Raw genomic sequence first — 21,314 nt, forward strand, 5'->3', positions numbered from 1 at the left:
TAACACACGAACTTTTTTAAGTTAGAGAGCTTTATTTAGGAAATAAATAAAATTGTAAGAAAATATGAATGATTGTAATAAATACAGCACTTGTCAAAATTACACAGCCATGAGAAGCACAGTATTTTTAGGCATATTACTCCAGTGTGGTTACAGGGGCTGGCACATTACTGGAAAAATAACTTCCTGTCCCTGAAAGAACATTTTAAACATGGAAGAGAGAAAGACAGACAGACAGAGAGACTGTGTGTGTGTGATGGGAAAGAATATCCAGTTCCTTCCCAAACAAGCTTCGATAGATATTTGTTTAAGCCATGGGTTTTTTTTGAAACTTGATACTTCATCACAACTAATTACTTTAAAGGATGCTGTCAAGATAGAAATGAGAGATTTGAAAAATCTCTTCATACGCCAGCCGCCAGGCTGGAGGTTAGTCCCAGCACATGACATTTCACCAGCTCTGCTAGATGGCTGCCGTTTCCATGGTTTGCAAAATATAAGCGGACAAACAGTTTCTGCTTTGCCTTCTCATGCAGCGGGCACAATGTTGTCTGTTGGTTTTGTTTTCAATTGAGACATGGGATATATTGCAAAGGAAAAACGAATGAAGTCATCGCATAAAGGCCTTTCGCTTATACATACGCACCTGCCTGCGTCTGCAAGATCAGGCCTTGGGTTTGCACACTGCTGTCCCAGCCGTTCTGCACAACAGCCTGAAGTCCTGGACAAGCAAGCTGTACTGCAGCACGAGTTTGCTGGAAGTTCAGAAACTGCTGCACCAAAACCCAGCTCAACTCCACTGATTCTGTCAAACAATTGTTAACCAGGGAACGAAGAGGGCAAGACTTGCTGCTTTTTGGGAATAAGGTGTAGCGTTTGAACTTCACACACATCCAGACATTTCCAAGCTTGACTTGCTTACAAAAAAAAAAAAAAATACTCATTCCTTACCTCTATTAAAAAAAAAGACAAAAACATTTCTAGTAGTTACTTCTATTTTAGCGTGTGAAAAGACTTAAAACATCAGAGCACATAAAAAGAATTAGGCGATAAAAAAAAAGATCACTACTTTCTAGTAAGTCACTTGCCTTGAAGGTTCAGGAAGTGACTGAACACTTTAAAACAAAGCTACTGAGGGGTCCTTACCACAGCTTGGACTGGCAGCTCTGCACTTCCCGGGGGTTACCAACCCTCAGAGCTCCGTATCTGTAATGGGAAAGTCTAAGAACTCCTTTGGAAATACAAGAGGTAATTTCCCCAAGGCACAGTGTAATCTGGTCACTGATTGCTGATGCAACAGAACATCTCTTTACAGAGCACATAAATATAAATCTAAAATAAATAGCAAGGAATAAATCATCCGGTATAAGGAATTCAAGCTACCAATGCTATCCACAACTCACTGCTTTCAAGGTCATCAATAAGCACAAACAGAGACACCTGATCGGAGGAAGGAATCTGCCCTTGCCCTTGGTGGGGGAACAGCCAAAATCCCACATCAGGGCTGCCAGCCAGCGCAGTCTGACAGATGCTCGCTCTGTACCTCCCGGGAAAGGGAGAAGCACACACCATAGAGTTGCCGGAGGATGCGGAAAGCTCAGCTTCGCCCCTTACATCCCAGAAACCTGTTAACCCAAGGGTGCTAGAAGGGAGCTCGGGCCGCACTCCCTGCCAGACACCTAGGCAGAATGACACCCACGCCTGGGCCAAGCGTGAGAAAGAACAGCGCCTTTTTCCACAAGTGCATCTGCGGGGGGGGCGTGACTGTAGTCTACATCTAAACTGGGAGCATTGGCTGTTTTGATTAAATAATCACACTTCTCATTTGCAATAGCACACTCCATGGGGCACTGGGCAAAGTACTTGGCATGCTCAGCAGTAGATAACTCTAGCAGGCAGATCTTCAGCGGGTGTGAACTGATTCAGTGGAGCACAGGCGCAGGCTCTGGATTTTGTGTGCACATGAAAACTGATACAAGTCTCAAGCTCACTTTTTTTTTAATTGTAAACTAATGAAATTCAGTGGGTGATTTAGCAGACACCCATATTTCAAGATTTACTAATTTGTTTCTATAATGCATTTAAGGAAAAGCGTGTCTTCTTTCACATAGGCATATTTAGGTGACTGTAATTTGGACAAAGGGAGGAACATGGGACAGCCACTTGCAACATTCATATCATTCACTGGTCTCTGAAATGAAGCAGAAGTCAGGTCCGGGCGAAACGCATCAATAATATGTTCCCTGTTATTTTGGTCAAGCAACATAAATGTAACCTGAAACACAGAATGCGGCAATGATGAGTAATTGAACTGAAAAATAAACCAGAAACTATCAGAGACAGAAGTGCAAACATGCTGCAAAAGCAGCTGGAAGGTCTGTCGATAATTAAAGACAAATTATAATCATAGAATCATTTAGGTTGGAAAGGACCTTTAAGATCATCGAGTCCAACCATCGAGTCCAACCATGCCCACTAAACCATGTCCTGAAGTGCCTTGTCTGCGCGCTTTTTGAAGTGAATGTTTTGACAAATGTTTCGCAACCTGCAAGGTCAGTTAATGTGAACAAGGGAGATTGTAGCGGTTCCCAGATAAGGTATTTAAAACTTTGCCACCCGTAAAATAAAATTAAATAAAGTAAAGAATTATTTCTTGGTAGAGAACTGCACAGTCCAAAGACTTTTTCCTCTCTCTCCTGACAACTTAAACAAACCCCGTGTTTGGTTACAGTCATTACATTCATTCTGTTATTGTGGTTTGGAATCAAAAGAAACAGTTCAGCTGCCTGTACGCAAATATGTAGAAGACACAACCTAAATGTCAGTACAGAATCTCCCCATCTCATTACCACTTTTACTAACTCACTGTTCTTTAGCTTTAAATGTGAAAAGTATGTAATAATTTTTTAATACAGTGAAGTTTGGGAACTTTGATTTCCATTTTTTTTGGCTGCTAAATGGTAGTAAGGCTATTTATATGAAAGGCTTACAGAATTATTACCACACGAAGGCAAGTGCTAGAACAGAGATCAGAACCCCGTGCGTACTTTCACTGCTTTTCTAACCATTGTTGCCATTACCAGATAGCACTTACAAAATGAGAAGAAATAAGATCAGGATCACGTAAGACATCTATAGCATGTTTGCAAGTAGAACTCTAACCTCACATTTCTGACACCTGTGCTTCAGGCAGCAAATCATAATGCCCTCATAAACTGATATTATCTAGGTATAGCAAGAGCTAAAAAATGTGTCTCTGGCTTTAGCCCAGGTGGACACCGGTTGGGATACATCAAGCACCAGTACTGTGGTGTCTGAAAATGCCACAATGCAAAGTATGGAATCTCGGTACGAGCAGCTTTCCCTGTGTGTAAGTCACTCTATTCAGAGACAAATTATTACCCAAGATTACACTATGGCTAGTAGCTATTGGAGAGGAAAATGGGAAAGCATTCCAAGTTCCACTAAACTCCAGAGAAAAAGTCCCCTTGTGTTCACTGGGAGAAGTAGTGGGTTTATGCTAGGATCAGATAGGAAAAGGTTGCCCTTCTTACCTTGTGTCTGAAAGGCCACGGGAGCAAAGCATCGTAGTCTCCTTTCATGACAACAAAGAACAGGGACACGTGGGTTCCTTTTCCTGTCCCATCCCCATTCAGGTACACCCTCAGACAGACCTTGTAGCCATACTTTGCAGTGTAGAAAGCTGAAAATCAGAAGTCTTCATTAGTAAAGCCTCCTTTGAAAAAAAGACATAATGAGTGTTCTGGCATATAGGAAACGATAGCGTATGACGTGTTTTGCCATCACAGAGATGAGAACAGACTAATCAGTACACCCTGGAGATTATTAGCAATGAAAATCCAGTGGTTGGAATCCTTTTAGTGCCTTACGCTTTGGTGAAAATTACCTGTTATTAGCCACACAAGCATATTTTACCTAATCAAATTACTTCTCACATGGGAAATAACTGCTGCAGAAAGCCATTCGGTTCCACCAGGCACCAAGCTGTGGGTTAGACGAGAGGGATCCAGCAGATGTCACTGCAAGTAGCTGCGGCAGAGGGCAAATTGCAAAATGAAAGCCCAGAATAGAACACAAGTCGTGGAAGAGCATATCACAGCTCCCCTGAATTATAGGCAGGAGAGCATAAGGTCTTTGCATAAAAAGCATCTTAGTTTAAGGAGCTATTTTGAAGGATCTCCTGTCCATGTGAGCAGAAAGAAGCACCGTTCTAGAGAAATCAGTGGGTTTTCTAAAGGTCTAGGTTTTGCTAACATACATATACGTCCTGTGTTTTACCTGGTGAATACAAACTGACTGTTCTTCCAGTCACAGAGTCTTGTAACTTCCTGCCAACATCTGTTATTTTCCACAGAAAGACCCCATCATAGGAAGCTTGCTCAGAGAACAGAAGACTCTTATGAAGACTGCTCAGGCCTGCATCCTTCTGCGTCAGGCACCGGTGCAACTCTGCAATCTAGAAAAAACAAATCACTTCCCAATCAACCCCCCTCTCCAGGCTGTTGTGCTGCAGAAGTAGCAGAAACGTTCTGGAGTCCTCATGTTCTGGAGGGTCTCCTTTGATTTCTTTTTAAGTGACAGTTATGTGTCAACACATAAGGCAATCAACTGGATAGATGGTCGTTTGGTCCTCCAGGCATAATGCTGCTTTAAGAGGATCAGTCAATTAAACAACTGTCTTGCTTGCTCACAGTCTGATCATGGCAAACTCTGAACATTCAAAACTCTCAGGAATATCTAGGTACCTAAACATGGATTTAGGTAACAAATATTAGAGATCCCCATTTGAAAATTTATCCAAAACACCAAAAGGATCCTGTAGATGTGTCCAGAACTTAATGCTTCACAGCTCAAATTCCTGTGCCCATCCCTGTCCTGATCTCTACACCACCTCTCACTGATATATGTAAATATTTGTTACCTACAGAACAAGCACACAGACGATGCTTATCATAACTATTTACCTTCAGTTCAAGGCCTCTTATTATATTTTGATCAAGTTCACTCTGTCTCCGAAAGGCTGTGATTTCCAAATTAGAGGTTTCCACCTCTTTATTGAGCACTGCCACAATATTCTCAAACACATGTAGCTTATTTTCTAGCTCAGAAATCACTTTCTCCCTCACAAGTTGTTGCAGAACAGATTCATCTTCAGAAACAGAAGATCCAGGAAAACAGTCTACTTCCAGATCCCCATTGATTTCCAGCCCCCCTGGGATCTGCAGATCAGAGATGCTTTTTCCTGCACCATTCACATTCAGCTCTGAGTGTGGGATGGAACCATTTGCAGCTTTGGCAGCAGTGCACAAGCTTGCCTTCAGTTGCTTTATGTGCTGCAGCAAAAGCAGCATGTGGGCCCCAACTGCAGTTTTTTCATGCTCTTTTATCTTCTCTTTGCTTCCCTGTAAGAAGAAGACACTGTCAATACACCCTCCGTACAACTACCATAGCTGGCCTGGGGCCAAATCAAGCAATGTTCCCTTTAGCTTCCTGGGAGACACAGAGTTGGAAAAACTGCAAGATACAGGTCCAGCGACGTAGCAGACGACTCTGAGAGGAGACACGGAGAGAGGAAAACCAACAAGCCCTCCAATGATCCGTTTAGGCTATGTGTTCACACGTGTACACATGCTACATAAAAAGAAAACAATTATCTACAATTTCTGTATTAAACAAGATGCCAGGCAGAGTCCCAGCAAGATTCTCAAACAAGCCAGTATTTAATACATATACTGTGCACAAAAGATGAGACAAGGCAACAGCTGCCAACTAAAATGCAAAGACAACCCGTTACTGTTTTCAGAGGCTGATGGCAATATTCAAAACAGAGTAGAACAGCATATCTGATAAACCAGCAGAACTATAATAAACATTTATTTTTATCTGAAGTGAATGTGCAGTGCAGGATACAGAGTATCACCAGCTGAACTGCACCTTACACACACCGTGTAACCATGGCAGCCCCAACACATCTGCTGGTCTACTAAAAGTGGGTAGATTTTTCCCTCTTTTCTTAAAGATATATATAAATCAAGGCCTACTACCCTGAATACAAAGGCTGGCTAGACAAAAGGCACAGTGCCGAGCTGTATTCCAATTGAGACCTTCCTGAAGGCAGCTGTTGCACTCACCCTAAATGAACAGCCAACTTCAGAAAAACGACATCCATCCTTGTTGATTAAGGGTGTAGAGCGATTCTGTTGGGAGAAGAAAAAAAAAGGAAAGAAAATAATCAAATACCAATTTAAAGAGATTCTTTTATTTACCTACAAACAACTAGGCCACAATGCCAGCGGCTATAAATCAGGTTAATTCAAGTCAAGGCATTACTGCAGCTTACAGTGTCCAACCAGCTTTGAAAATTCATTGGTAAATGAGTCAAGAGTGTGGTTGATTACAAGTTTCTTGCATGCAGTCTGGCAGTTAAGTGTCCATCTAACAGACCCCATAATGATATAACATAATTTAACAAACCACAGTGATCCTCTAGTAACAACTTCTCAAAAATAAGATGCCAATAAGCAAAGTCGCCCACCACAGTGGATAACACCATGCACACAGCCACTCCAACCCTCTTCCTGCTCTTAGAGAATGCAAAGAAGAGCTGTGCTGTGCAGCATATCCTGGGAATGAATGGATCTATCAGACCAAAAGCTCTGACTGACGTTCAGATTTAGACCCCTTTGCAACCAAAAGTGTGTCTCTTCAAAGATGCTGTTATACAGCGTATTCTTCCCTTGCTCATGTGGGTGTCCCTGAATATTTGAAAGGAAAAAAAAACATTTCCCCACTGTCCTGGTTTCATCTAGAATAAAGTTAATTTTCTTCCTAGTAGCTGGAATAGTGCTGTGTTTTGGATTTAGGAAGAAAATAATGTTGATAACACAGTGATGTTTTAGTTGCCGCTAAGTGGTGTTTATACGAAGTCAAGGACTTTTCAGCTTCTCCTGTTGCCCTGCCAGCGAGGGCTGGGAGTGCACAAGAAGTTGAGAGGGGACGCAGCAAGGACAGCTGACCCAAACGAGCCAAAGGGGTATTCCATAGGATATGACATCATGCCCAGTATACAAACTGGGGAAGTTGGCTGGGGAACACTGCAGCTTGGGGATTGGCTGGGCACTGGTCAGCGGGTGGTGAGCAATTGTATTGTGCATCACTTGTTTTGTATATTCTATTATTATTATTATCCCTTCCTTTTCTGTCCTATTAAACTGTCTTTATATCAACCCACGACTTTTACTTTTTTTTTTTTATTCTCTCCCCCATCCCACTGAGCGGGGGGAGTGAGCAAGTGGCTGCATGGTGCTTAATTGCCAGCTGGGGTTAAACCATGACACCCATTTTTGTAAGATTAATTGAGAAGATAATTCAATAAAGTTAACTGTGGGAACAGGGAAGAGAAGGTAGTCAGCAGAGCTATGTTGAATGTAAGAAGCACCCAGATATACTGCCATATGTAAATGAACAAGTGATAATCTAAACAAACAAGTGATACTTTTATGAACTGAAATAAAGCTGTACTGCATTCACTCATCTTTTACCCACCTTTTCCTTTGATGGTGTTTCTGTTTGGACACGTTTTTGTTCCGGACATAAATTGCCTTCACATGAATGTTCCTGTCATTACAACAAGAAGAAAATAATTTAGTGCATTATTAAAATCATTGAGCATCTTTATTTAGGAGTCTCTGAAACAGAGCTTGTGTTTGGGAATACTATTCCCATTTTACAGAAACTTAGGGATTTGGGAGGCTTTTCTACAAGAAATTCTGTGTTATGGAAGAAAAAGTTTACAACAAGTTTCTTGCTTTCTTCCTGGAAGGTGTGGATTTAAGGCAGAGTAAAGGAAGGAAGGGTAACTTCCCCAAGACCACTATAAGCTCCACAACGCATGGTGCAAAATCTTGTACCCCCGTCCAGAGACGGCCCACTCTGGGCCTCACTACATAATAGGCTGCAGAGTTCTCTGGCTTCTCTTTAGAGGAAATAACATTCAGAAATTTGGGACTAAAGCACATCTGCTAAAAGCGGGTGCTGCTGTCCTCTGTCAACGAATTGCAGACTCGGAGGTTTCTCAAGCTAAGCCTCTAAGCTGATTACTCTTCTTCTCAGCCTCGCAGGCATGCTCAGTGACGGATCTCCAGATGCAATACCTGTTAAGTGAAAGTACAAAGCGTGATCTTTCGCTTATGGGGCCCAGAGCTTTTGGAAACTACTTACAGATGCTTTGCAAGGTCACCCTGGGAAATTTGATACAAGATTGGCAACGTACAAGTCTTGCCCAGTTCAAACCATAGTTATGTGCATACACATACACACACATATGTGTACACGTACATATATATATGCAATGACATGCAGGTGGGTTACAGAACAGAAAGCAGATATACAGGAAACCCAAATTCAAACTCCTCTTGCATTGACTTCATATAGTTTGCTTAATGTGCAGACCCTTCTTGCATCCTGCTTATTAATATTTTGAAGGCTTGAATCCAAATTTTCCATCATGATGTGCTAATGCAAAATGCATTACCACTAACACGAGACTTCCTGCCATTTCTGGCTCCAAGTAATCCTCCTGCCATTGGTTCAGACAACTGTAGTATGTGTATTTAACACAGCAACTGTCAGCTTTCAATTCATGCTGTCCAGGGGGGCTGTCTTTAATCTTTATAAATGCCTTTGCATGCCAGTACCTTTCCCATAGCAGTCTAGAAATTTTTTGGTAAAGCAATTCCAGCAACCTTCAAGTCTCCCCTGCAAAGAGTCCTGAGGTTTCTCTTTCGATCCTCAGAAATACAGCCATAGGTTTTTCTCACTCTCTAACTTATTTTTTAATACTATCTTAGCTATTGCACAAATTATGCCTTTATTTTCTTCCTTTCTGCTATATGACTCCTTCAGATCACTGATTTTTTGCAAGCGAGAGGGGTTGGTGAGAAGTGTCTTTAAAATAATGGAAATACGAAAATCACAAGACCAATGACTGATTGGCTAAGATGGAGAGAGCGACAGCAGTGGCCAAAATTTACTATTTGCTCCCAGAGGATTGTGGATACATGGAATACACACAAATAATCAAAATTCGTATGCCACATCACTGCAAATTTAATAAAGCAGATCATGTAACCAGCAAAATTCCAATTTTACAAATACTAACTAAGGCAGGCAGAGAAAAATAAACATCTCAAGGCCAATCCCCTGCTTGGTTGCCAAGGTTTCCTAACGAAAAAATTAATTAGATGATAGCTAACTGGAATGAGTGGGAGGAAAACAGTTCTTCATTGCAGGAAAATTAAGCCCGCTGAGGTGGATCTGTGGTATCACAGACCTCTGAAAAGAGAAAGGCGCTCAGGGAACATTCACACAGCTCAGGTTTCCTCCTCCAGCCTGCCTACTGCACTTAGAGAAGGCTGAAAGGGATTAAGTGTTGCCACCTTCTGGTATTTACTGTCTCTCTGAAACATACACTGGATTTAGCACTGGTAAAATGTGCCTGGGTCCAGGTACTCTTCTCTCTCTAAGAGTTAGTAAGATATTAAGAGCACATGCAAAAGCTTCCCAAGAAGGATGTTTTAGCAAGAGCACCTTATTCTTACCCCAAAAGGACTGTTGAGTAGTCCAGGTTGAGTAAATCTTACAGCTCAGTATTTGGAAAGGCATAACTTTGTGACAGTTATGACATGCAAAGCTATCCACTGCTGTTTACTTCAGGCTACATTTTTGAGATACTCACAACCCTCCTGCCATGTAAGTCTTATATCACTATGCCCCCATTCCAGGACAAAACTCAAGGCTGGCAATTATTCTCTTTAAATCATCTGGAGGGAACAATATTCATTATGCTACACCCCAAAAGAGTGTTGCCCCAGCAACATTTTCTGTGATAATAGAGCCCACAGGGTCAGAAGTTAGGTGGGTTGGGATGAGCACATTTTCAGAGCTTTCAAATCAAAACACACACAGCAGTGTTAGCAGGTGTGGGGCATCTCTCATTCATGCTGCTATTGCTTTGCTCCGAGAGTTTTTAAGCACAAACCGTCCTAAACAACAGATGATGGATGCAATTCCATCATGAGGCTGAAGAGCGTGCCACTGAAGCTACATCTTCAGCAATGTCTTCATACAAGAACAGATCATTTCCTATCACTTTTGATCTGCCCCACCACACCATTTCCTCCTTCAGCAACACAGAAGAGTGTCTGTTAGCTCACTTCATGTCCTTAGACCACTCCTAGAATTTGTACTCTACTGCATCTAGAAAAATGGGTAAAAATAAAGAGTACCTTTTATTGAAGTTAAAATGAATGTATAAAGGTAATTAAAATCTGCAAGTCAGTAACACATAACATTGCCCTGCTATCATAATTTTGAGCATCAACTGAGAAAGTTGTTACTTTTAAGAAAGAGTAGGTTTAGTAACATAAACTTAGAAGTTTGATGATCAACTACATTCTTGTGTAAAAAAACCCCTTGTTTTAAAGAGGATTTTGAGTAAATGCTGGGGACAGACTAGGGTTACCCTGTATATATATACACACGGGGTATATACACATACATTTTGCAAGTCCCTGTCACAACAGTGGGAAACACAACTTAAACATAAAAAATATAAATTAAATATGTTTAAATAGTCACTGAGAAATTTCTGGCAGATTCAGAGTATGCTATTCCTGGTCTATGTGGACACTGCTGCTAATTTGGAGAGTTATACCTGACCATATCTAATAGAAGTACTATCTGACAAAAGCCTGCCTTACAAATTTGTAGGCAGTTTTAGTTTGAATAAAACTCCAGCTGCTTTCAAGATCTCTTCCCTGCCACTGTCTGTGTTCTTCTGCTTCTTACGTACCTCATACTGGGACACATGCTTCTAGACAGGTGCTAAAACATGAGCTGTCCAAGCCCGCCCAAGCCCTGGATGAGCACACAGATATTTCCCTCTCTGTTGTAACATCACAAGCAGACTATCAAATACAGCTCTTTTTTCCCTCCAACACATGCATGGAAAAATTAGCAAGCTCAGGAAAACGAAATATTCTCCAAATGCAATAGCATTCATGAAATCAGGATGAAAAATGTCATGATAGATTATTTAAGCCAGTAATATAAAGCCTTCATTTGAAACAAAGAAATGTTCTTACTTGGTATTCACTACTGGATAAGCTCCGCTTACACTTCTGACACATTGTCACATTATTAACACATCCATTTTCCAAATGATCTGCAAGTTTCTTTCTCATCACCATGTGTCCACAACCAGTGTGACACGGGATTAAAGCATACTCACATAAGCTCTGATGCTCCTGGAAGTAAAAAGTTAAAAACCAAAATGTAAACTGCAGAGACACATTTATCTATAAATAGTTTCCATTCTGCCAGCCTAGATCTTTGCTGTGCATTTCTTCTAAGCTTGGGTAAAGTCCCACTCCACAATGTTACCGAGATTACTGGTGAAAAATTCACCAACTTTACTGGCGCTTTTTTGTTAATTCTTACCTTAAAAAAACCCCCAACAATCAAACAACTTTTGATAAATTCAAACACGAGGTCTCCCTTGAACTGTTTCTCCCTAGTTGCTCTTGTTTGAAAACAACATGATCCTGGTCCCAGCTCTTTTCCTTGTATTAGAGGATCCCTAACTTTTAGCCTGGGGTTTTTCAGGTTGTTTTTTTTTTTCTTTTTCCTTTTTTTTTTTTTTTGTGGGGTTTTGGATGGGGTTTTTTGAGCACTGAGACCATCCTGCTCTGGCTGGTAGGATGAATATGGTTAGTCTGCTGACATCTCTGCACAGCATGAAAGAATGGACAGCTGACGCCTGCTATGCAACAATTAGGACACAACCCTCACCTATATTCAAAATAACTTTAAAAAACATTTCCTTTTCACTGTTTGCCTCCTCTTGTCTCAACAAGGAAAAATATTAGCATTACTTCTTTCATAACTACATCCAACAGGTCTACTTTCAGATTCTTAAAAACACAGTATTTCAATAAAAACTATTTACTCTGACCTCTTTTACTGAAGATTCTTGTAGGCACTGTGTCACAACTGATTTTGTCTTTAAAGGGAGATGGCTGTCCCCTACAGAACAGGCTCAGAAATGCCAATTTCAATCACACGCCCAACTCTCAAATCAATTTTGCCATGTATTCATGCTGAGAGGGGCTCCAATTCTCAAAACCATGAAGCTAAGCAAACTGAGTAGATTTTTCCTTAAAGAGGAATACAGTCAAACAGAAAATTTGTCCAAAATTAGCAAGGCAAAGGCAGCACCACCTCAGATGCTTATCAGATACACAGTCATACAAGGTACACAGCAGACTCCCTGTTATAAATGCAGAAAGACCCTCTGTTCCTACACCAGGGGACCAAAATAGAGCTGCTTTAGTATCAGAATTATCTGCATTTTTTCGTTATTCTAATTTGCATAGCAAATTCCCAAATCTTGCCCATTTAAATATTTTACCTGGGGCATTTCACATCAGTCTGAAAAGAATGACGAAGATATTCAATCGAGCCATTTACACAGGAGGAAATAATTTCTCTTAAAAAAACATACTAAGGATATTGCCCATAACAATGACCTGGAGACTGAGGTATTCTGGTCTGTCAAAACCTGCTTGTAACATGCTTACATTTAAATAATAAGTAAACCCACTGGAAAAAAAAATCATAGTTCATATAAATTTGTGCAACATTAATTTCACAATCATTCAGGATGTTCTGGATTTGGTCAAAGCCCTACTAAAGTTAATGGCATGTTTGGTATAAATCATGATACCTTTGCTGATTCTAATGACATTGCATTAATTTGTGTTTGCTGAGAACCTAGTTTCATTGTCTTTCTGTCCCCACTCAAGTAGGAGTGCAGGTTTAAACGTACTTCAAAATTTTTCATGATACCAGACCAACTGCATCCAAGGGTCACACAGTGTACTTTGAGTTCAGAAATCTCTTTATTAATGGCAGCATCACCAAAAGCCTGGAAAGTAAACACGGTAAGGAAAAAAACACTGGTCAGAAAGTACTCCAGCATGCATTTTTTACATAGGAATAACGTGACTGTCAAAATTTCAGATCTTGATAAATCCCTTATTTTTTTTAAATTTACGGTACTGCCATAAGACTCTCTAAACTAGCAAGTTAATCTTAGTGTAGCAGAAGCCCAAATAATTATTAAATAATTTCTTTCTTATGGTTCAAAAATAAACTATTTGATGTGATATAAATTTACTGAAAATATGCCTAACCAACGACAGCTATTATTTTAAGTTTCTTTTCATGGAAGCCTGAAATGCGTCACACGCAATGAATGCGCTGACAGGACCCTAACTATAGGGTGCTGCCATGTGCCACTCTTAATGAATGCATTTCATTATGGGGGTCATTAACACCTTCTAAACGCACTGCAGAGAGGACTCGAGACTGTTCTGCAGTGAGAGTACATTTCTCAGACCATGGCTGTTTCCATTTAGTATGGCACTGTACTAAAGAAATGTAAACCATATGTGAGTGGGGTTTTTTTTGCACTACATAGACTTTCTTATTATGTTAACCATGAAAAATTGTACAATTATGATGTAAATTTGCACAATCAAAATAGGTACACTGACACCAGAACAAGCCCTACTAAAGTTAATGGCATGGTTTTAGTTGGTGAGCACACAATACAGAGGACTGCAGATTTCCCATGTAACAACACAGAGGAGGGCAAGAACTGGGGAGGGGAAGCTTTACAAATAGAGGGGAGAAAGTATTTACAAATGATGCCCACGCTTCAATAAAGTTACTGAAATTCTACACAACGAGCTAAAACAAACAGCAAACAAAATTATCACAATTAACATTCCTGACTGTTTTTTTTAATTTAGATAAAAGATTTGTACTTACCTACATTTGTAGTATTAATCACACAAAAGAAGCACAGCCAATTCTACGAATATACATTTCTATACACAGAGTCTCATAGAAACTCATTTCCTAATCCCAACCTGCAAGCAAAGTCCAGAACTTTGCACACAAATGGCAAACAACTCACAAACAAAGAATTAAAAAATAATCATGCAGGTTGTACAAAAACATATATGGCTCCATCTGCATATATGGAAGAGTTTATGTAACAAGCTAGCAATCAATGTACAATTAGTGAACACATACCAGCCCCATCCTCTGAAACATTCTAGTCTAATTTATGAGCAAAATCAAAGAAAAGAAATTCAAGTTATCAGGCACATGGTGGCTTTTTTCCCCTGTGTCATAAGAGAAAAACTCAAGGAATTTCCTGACATTACAAAATAGATCATTTAAAATATATTTAACTACAGGGACAGTCCCAGCAGTGCATGGGTTTCTTACTGCTGTGTGCATTCCCTGTGCTTTTTGTTTCACACGTGTAGTTGCCAAATCATTATGGACACTACTCAGGTAAAAAAGAAGGCAGGAAATGCTTATCTCTTCTTTTATCTGCACAGGTCACTGCTTCAAAATATTCACCTGAACCTCTGCACTCTTATCTAGGAACCTGAGTTTGCACAAACTTCTTTAGAGACCTGAGTCAGACCCTCAACAGTAAATGAGATGACTCTCACTGACATAAAAGTGCTCTGGGTCAAACAGAAGGAAACAGAAAATATTTCTCTCTGATTTGATATATTGTAGTTGCACATCTCCCCTCTTTCACTTTAGCTATTTCAAAGGAAGATGTTGGTGCAGGGGCTGCTGATGTTGAACATGGGTGGCTGTCGTGGCACAAATACCTGCCCAGACCTGCCTGTCCCAGAGCTGGCTGTGACACAAGTGGAGGTCCCCTGCCATGTCCCATCTAAAAAACCACTGCCAGACGCACTCCTCCCCAGCACTCTGACCCACACAATGTGTATCTTACGACTTCTAGCTAAGGAAGGACTCTGGTCTACAGCTCGTGTGGTCAGGAAGATCAGCTAGCAACATGGATCAATTGGACCAAAAGCTTTCCAGGATAAATCCAGTGGTTTTTTTCTCTCCAGCTAAGGTTGGCCCTCTGGAGCCTGAACCAGGATCTACAGTTACTCTAACACATCCAGAGATGGGAGAGCCACAAAACTGTTTGTGTTCCATTCAGAGCAGAGAACTGTCCTCTAAGCCAGGTCCATGAATGACAGCAGATAGGGTGTGAGCAGAGGCTTGGGAGGATGCCCCCCCTCCTCTAACTGATTTCAGTGACAGATGCAGATGCTCAGTAACTGATACCAATGAACAGCACCGTAAGACTTTAAGTATATGTTGCAGAGGAAGTGATCATAAATTAAAAGTGTAACAGGGAAGGGATGGGAGTTACCACAGAAACAGATGTTGGGATAAGCTAAGGCAAATACACATCCTGATAGGGCCTTTCTTTCCCTTGTGTGGGTATCTTATTTAAAACATAAACATATAAACAGATAGCATAGGAAATAAACATTAAGCAAAACCATAACAAAGGTAAAGCAGAGATTATCAGGAATAGATATAACAAATAAACCTGCTAAATGATCTTCATTATTCATGTTGTTTACAAACTCCAACCATTTGTTGTAAGTTGATCTATACAGGCAGATCCTCACGCCTTCGTGGTGATTGACTTCATCTGGACTCTCAACAGGCAAAAGAATCTGCCCAGGCAGATCAGCTTGCAAGAGTGGGGCCCTGTTTACAACAACCCACGCACAGATTTTGCAGAAGGTCCCAGCAGACTTAGTGAGAATCCCACAGCAGAGAAATCCCAAAGTTATAAGAGAACTGACAGTTAACATAGAGTAAGAAGTTCTTAAGGGTTTAGCTGTACCTATTTGTGGTTACATGATGCATGAAATTCTGTTGCTGGGAAATTTATTGCAGAATTTAGGATTTTTTCTGGGATATTACCAAGTTCAGCATTAACAGCAGATTCATTATTTTGCTGCAACCACTTCCTAAACTTCATCTTTTACCTCTCTGCCAGCTGCCTATTGGGTTTCATTTTTCCCTACAAAATTTAGACAGAATGTGTGTCTCTTGGTATTGCTGCACATAATCAGAAAGAAGGCAAAAAGACAAGCTGGGACTGAGCCCTATGTCCCGGTTTGTATTCAGGATATAGAATAGTGCAGCGCTTTGCCGGGAAAAATCACACAACAGCAAAAGAGATGTGCACCGTTAAATTACAGATGAAACATTTGCCAGGGCATAGTTTTTAGCAGTTATTATGTTCAGCTCTGTGTCTTCCACTATTTCCTCCAGATACCTTGGCTGTCAAAATACTTTCTAGGCAATTCAGCCGGCTAGCCGACACTCTAGCTTTTTTTCTTAGGGATGCTCTACCTCTAGCTTTGGTAACATGTTTGAAGGGTACAGAGAACCACGAGACTAGGATACTTACTAAGGGTAGTAACAGCTAAGACGTATTATTACAAGTAGGAAAGCACCAGTTACTTTGAGACAAAAAGTTAATTATATGGAATAGTGTGGGATTTTATGTTGCAGAACCTGACGGACTTGGAAAGTCCTAAGGCTGCCATTATACTTTTTTAAATCGAAAACTGTGGGAAATCCAAATGACTAAAGCATAAGTTAAAATGTGTAACTATCAGTTGCTATCACATTTTATATTATTCACTCCTCAACTGTAGTCCAGTGATGACTATAGAGTAGCCCAGAGAATGGTTAATGATAAATTAATGAACTGTGAACTACAACTTACCCTTTCTTCTGCCAATAGGCTTCCCTCACTTAAAGTGCTGGGATCTTCCTCTTTACATTTCTGGCAAATCGCATTTTTATTGTTTCTGCCAAAAAGAAAGAATGAAATAACAATCAGCTGGCGTTCTGTAGTTTAGGAGGTCTTTGTATAGATACTGACACAAATAAAACCATGGAAATGGTAATTTCCAGAATCCTCAGTCCTTGTTCATTAAAGGGCCAATTCTTGAAGACACTGATGTCAAAAAACCCCTGCTGTTCTATTCCTCAAGACTAGGACTAGGCCCATAAATCTTATTTGTATTGCAGTAAAGTAAGAGCAGCCTAGATCATAAAAACCAGTAAAGATGGAAACCTATTTATCTCATGAATTGTGCAAAACCACCATGAATTAAAGGTAACATGAAAACTAAAGTCTTTTAAAACATAGAAAAAGCCTATTTTCCCAAGATAGAAATATGGACTTCAAATTACATAGTAGAACCAGTGCAGAATTGAGTTCTAGAGAGTTAACACCCTACTGCAGCTAAAAAAGGTTTTGATCTACTCTCAAAATATTTAGCATACAGTTTTATACAGGAAAAGCAAAAGAAAACCCTTCAGTAGAGATGTATTTCATTGCCAGTGCTGTTTAGGATCCAGGTAAATAATGAACTCACACAGACTGAGAAGCTCATCAGAAAAGCATCCCTCCGACCACAGCATAACTGACTTGAAACTGTACTAATTAGCCTGTTTGAGCCAGCTTCCCGTTAGTGGGGAGATATAACAATTCCGGTTATGTTCTGCTGAAAGTTTTCTGAGTTTACGGTTTATGTTGCTTCATTAAGGGTCTTTGTTCTAGATTCACAGTAATGGATTTATGTAATTTGGTCAAATGTATTAATTTCAATATATTTTTACATTATTATACGTTGATCTTCAAATCACATGTGGCCAGTGCCTTGACTCAAGCTTTTCAGATGCCTCTGCACACTGCGATCAGAGCTGGGACTGCATGAATTGCCATACGTAAACTAGCTTTCTAATAACATCCATGAGGAAGCGCAGTAACAGGCTTTAGACTTACTTAGCCAGTACTAAAGCCCAGTCACTGAATCTCGACAGCTGCTATTTTCCAAAACATCAAAGCTAAAGTCAGCTCACGTTTACGGAACTGTACTGCAATTTCACCTCTCACCTGCAGGGTGGACATACCCTTTTCCAAAGGCTCTGGATCAAGGTGTAATTGTCAAAAGAAAAGGCAAGATAGAAGCAGCTAATCAATTAAAGCAAATCCCCGCCCAGCTCCTCGTTTTCAGGTCGTCCACGAAAATGGCTGTTATTGTTTGTCGCTAATGGCAGCAGCACCTTAACATACAGTCACCCAGCTGAGTTACTAAAAATAAAACTCTAAGATAATGTTTATTAAAATCCTATAACATCACTTATCAAAGGACTATAAAGTCCCATGGAAGTATTAAGTCAGCCTTGTACTAGTTCTTCAACTTCAGAATCATTATCTCACAGACAGAAAACTGATATCTATTAAGCCCAGTAACCCAGCCTTCCCCACCCCTAAACTTCCACACTGGAAGCAAGAAGGTAGGGTAGCCTGCAGTCCACTGCAGGTAAGTACTTCCAGATAGTAAAATGACTGAAGTCCAGCGGGCCAGGTATCCACAGACTCATCTACTGAGCACACTGGCACAACGCAGCTCTCAGGGGTGCCTGCAGCCACAGAATCCGTCACTGTGGTGTGACCCTCCATAGCAAGGACCTACCGTACAATCCAGGAGAGGCAGGCTGAGCAGTACCTATGCCCACAGAGCGTTTGCAGGGCTTTCTTCAGAACGTTATTGCAGTTGCTGCACAGGTACTTCTGATCAGGCACATCCTCACAAATGTTAGTGGGATAGCCGAAAGGAAATTCATTTTCATCAGGAGAAGAGCCAGGGACATCCTGCAGGCCTCTGGTTGTTTTCTCAGCCATCTGAAGTAAACTACTGTTAGAGATAAGGAAAAAAAATAGGTGCTCAAACAAGCACACACACGCTCACTTTGATGTGAGAGATCGTATCAGGCATTAAAGTCCACGAGCCGCTCCAAATCTGTGCAGTAACCTAGTGATCTGTTTAATTGAGTCTGTAGCTGACATGTGTGACTAAATGTCACAGTGGCGTTTGACTAGGTACCAGCAGGAAATTACTGTACAGATTTAAAATTTCCCTCAAACACAACATGAAAACAGACAATATATTAAAATGAAGGGTTGGGGTTTTTTTCCCAGAGTTTTTTAGCTTGTAGAAAGATGAAGTAAATATTGCCGTCATCTTAGAGCTACAATCCCATCGGTCCACATCACACAGAATTATTTCCTGTCAAGTAAATCCCCAACCACCTTCAGTTCCCAGCAGCCAAAACTTTTGATTACACTTCATAGTTGCAGAAACTGAGGAACTGATGTGTTTACAATTACTTTCCTGAAGTCATAAAACTAGTGACTAAATGAAAAAGGAAATCTCAAGTCCACAAAAAGCTTAGTACTTGTGCTCTTACCAGATACACCTTGAGCCACACGTGCCAAGGTGTCACGCGTGTTCAGTACTAGTTTTGGTTAACAAGAGATGCGCAGTTGAATATTTTTGGAAATGCAACCAAAACTGATTGTGGTATCCCCACAGTCGCTTGGTAAGTTCAAGAAAGATTTTCACTCAGGGACCTGGTGCAGTCTGATCGTAATAATGCCTTTATAAGTCCATTTTTTTCCCATAACAGTACTGTTACAGGAAAATCACCTATCTCAGTATTACCAAAAGTAACACTGACTAACAAGTCTCTGAAAAAAAATGAAGCGAGACTGCCTGGAGCAGGCCAGGCACAGAAACCGCCGTGTGACTGCCATGCTGTGGGTAGGGCATGCCCTGGATTTAAAACGCTCCTCTTTGAACAAACAGCATTTTTCTGCTGCCTGGCTTAGGCAATTCCCTCGGCCCCTCCAGCCATTTGACGGGGAGCTTAGGAAACAAACGCAGCGGCTGCCCAACCTGCCAAGAACCATAAATTAAAACCGGCAACGGTCAATGTGGAACCGCGAGCGAACGAAGCTGTGTCAAGAGGCGTCGTGGGTTGGTACCCAGGTGAGGACGGACCCGGAACGCGGGCTGCGCTAACGGAGCCCGTCGTTTCCGTGGGGCTGGAAGCCCACCCCCACGGGTGTTTTATATCTCGATAACGCCCCGTAAAACGGCAGCCCTAGGGCAAGGAGCGGGTCTGGCAGGCCCCGGCTCGCCTGCCACCCTCCGTCCCCATCCCCGCCTCAGCAGGGCGCGGGGCCGGCAGCTCCGTGGGCGGCGGGAAGCAGCGAGGGCGGCCGGGATCCCCGGGGCAGTCGTCCCCCCCCACACACACACCGCCTCCCCTCCGGGTGCTCCCTGGGGCGCCCTGCGGGGACCGGGGCCGTGCGGCCGGGGAGGCCGAGGGGCCGCGGCCGGTCTCCCCTCAGCGGAGCCGGGGCGCGGCGGCGGCGGGCGGCTGAGGCGGGGCCCGCTCTCCCTCCCTGCCTCCCTCCCGCTCCCCTTACCTGAGCCCGCCGCCCCCACACCGGGAGGCGGCCCAGGCCGGGCCGGGCCCCGCAGCGCGGAGGGAGCCCCTCGGGGAAGGGAGGGTGACCGGGTGAGTGGGCCGGCAGGCGGGGCGGTGCCCGGCCGCGGGGTCGGGGAGCGGAGCGGGGCGGCCGCCTCGGTGCTTACCGCGGTCGAGGCCGCCCGTGCCGCAGGGAGAGGAAATGGAGCCGGGGCGGCTCGTCTGAATTTCGGCGACTGCTGCCTCGCTCAGGCCGGGAGGAGCGGGAAACCCGAAATGAGCCTTTGGGGGGCTGGGGTGAAGCGGGCCTTTCCCCGGCCGAGGGGACGCAGCCCGGCTCCCGCTGGGAGCCAGCGGTGTCCCGGGGGCCGGCGAAGGGCCGCGGCGGGGCTCTCCCCAGCCCCCAGGAAGGCTGACGGGCACCGACCCGCGGGGACGGGGAATTGATTAAGGGAAGGCCCGAGGGAGCAAATTCCCTCGGGACAGCCGAAACGGAGAGTCTGTTTGCACAGCTAGTTCCAGAAAGCGGTGTGATGATGCCTGTCTGACACGGTGACCCGGCCCTGTAAGGGAGACAGAAACGCCTGCCGCCCCAGAGCACCATTACGGTGAAAAACGCCCTCTCCAACCCGCTGTCTGCTCGGGGGAAACCCGCTGCCCCGAGTAAGGGAGTGGGAGACTTCAATTTCCTCCTCAACCCTACTTGGAAACCTCCAGCAAGCCTTGCTGTGCCTCGCCTTCCAGCTCTCTCAAACGCAGATAGTACTGACAACACCAGGCTAACACAAGGCAAATTAAGTAACGCATGCAAATCCTTTTAAGATGCTCACAGTGCAGTAAAAGATTTCTACAAAGGTTTCACTATCAGAAGAAGGTCCTCTTTTCCCCTGACAAAGTTCACTATGATATCACATGCCACAACCCCATCTACTAGGATTCAGTCAGAAGAGAGAAAGTTGCAGATGCAAATCTGTTAGCTCTTCCTTGTGAAAGAAACATGGGGAATACCACTGGGGGCGAGTCCTAGCCGA

General features: G+C 42.5%; 1 protein-coding gene across 2 annotated transcripts; it reads right to left on the minus strand.

Moving 5' to 3' along the window:
- Window positions 1-18: 18 nt before the first annotated feature.
- TRAF1 (TNF receptor associated factor 1) lies at window positions 19-21,085 on the minus strand. 2 transcript variants are annotated; one of them, XM_075054934.1, is made up of 11 exons: window positions 20,282-21,085; window positions 18,483-18,704; window positions 16,721-16,805; window positions 12,908-13,006; window positions 11,166-11,327; window positions 7,567-7,638; window positions 6,153-6,218; window positions 4,986-5,423; window positions 4,300-4,477; window positions 3,555-3,703; window positions 19-2,275 (listed from the first exon to the last, which is right to left on the minus strand). In XM_075054934.1, the coding sequence occupies exons 2-11, from the start codon at window positions 18,689-18,691 to the stop codon at window positions 2,060-2,062; spliced, it is 1,674 nt and encodes a 557-aa protein (XP_074911035.1). In that variant the 5' UTR covers window positions 18,692-18,704; window positions 20,282-21,085; the 3' UTR covers window positions 19-2,059. The 2 variants fall into 2 exon arrangements, with proteins under 2 accessions (XP_074911035.1, XP_074911037.1); XM_075054936.1 differs by lacking the exon at window positions 12,908-13,006 and having other exon boundaries at window positions 20,282-21,068.
- Between the last annotated feature and the right edge of the window lie 229 nt (window positions 21,086-21,314).

This window comes from Buteo buteo, chromosome 23 (assembly GCF_964188355.1).
Source record: "Buteo buteo chromosome 23, bButBut1.hap1.1, whole genome shotgun sequence".
In the NCBI taxonomy this organism is placed as follows: domain Eukaryota; kingdom Metazoa; phylum Chordata; class Aves; order Accipitriformes; family Accipitridae; genus Buteo; species Buteo buteo.

What these genes read in the sequence shown, in the direction of transcription:
- TRAF1 (XM_075054934.1), bottom strand. Translation starts at nt 18,691, where the DNA reads ATGGCTGAGAAAACAACCAGAGGCCTGCAGGATGTCCCTGGCTCTTCT. An exon ending in GTATCATGAAAAATTTTGAA is followed by an intron (nt 11,328 to 12,907) that starts GTACGTTTAAAC and finishes TTTTACTTCCAG; the next exon opens with GAGCATCAGAGCTTATGTGA. An exon ending in AAGTTGGCTGTTCATTTAGG is followed by an intron (nt 5,424 to 6,152) that starts GTGAGTGCAACA and finishes TTCTTCTTACAG; the next exon opens with GGAAGCAAAGAGAAGATAAA.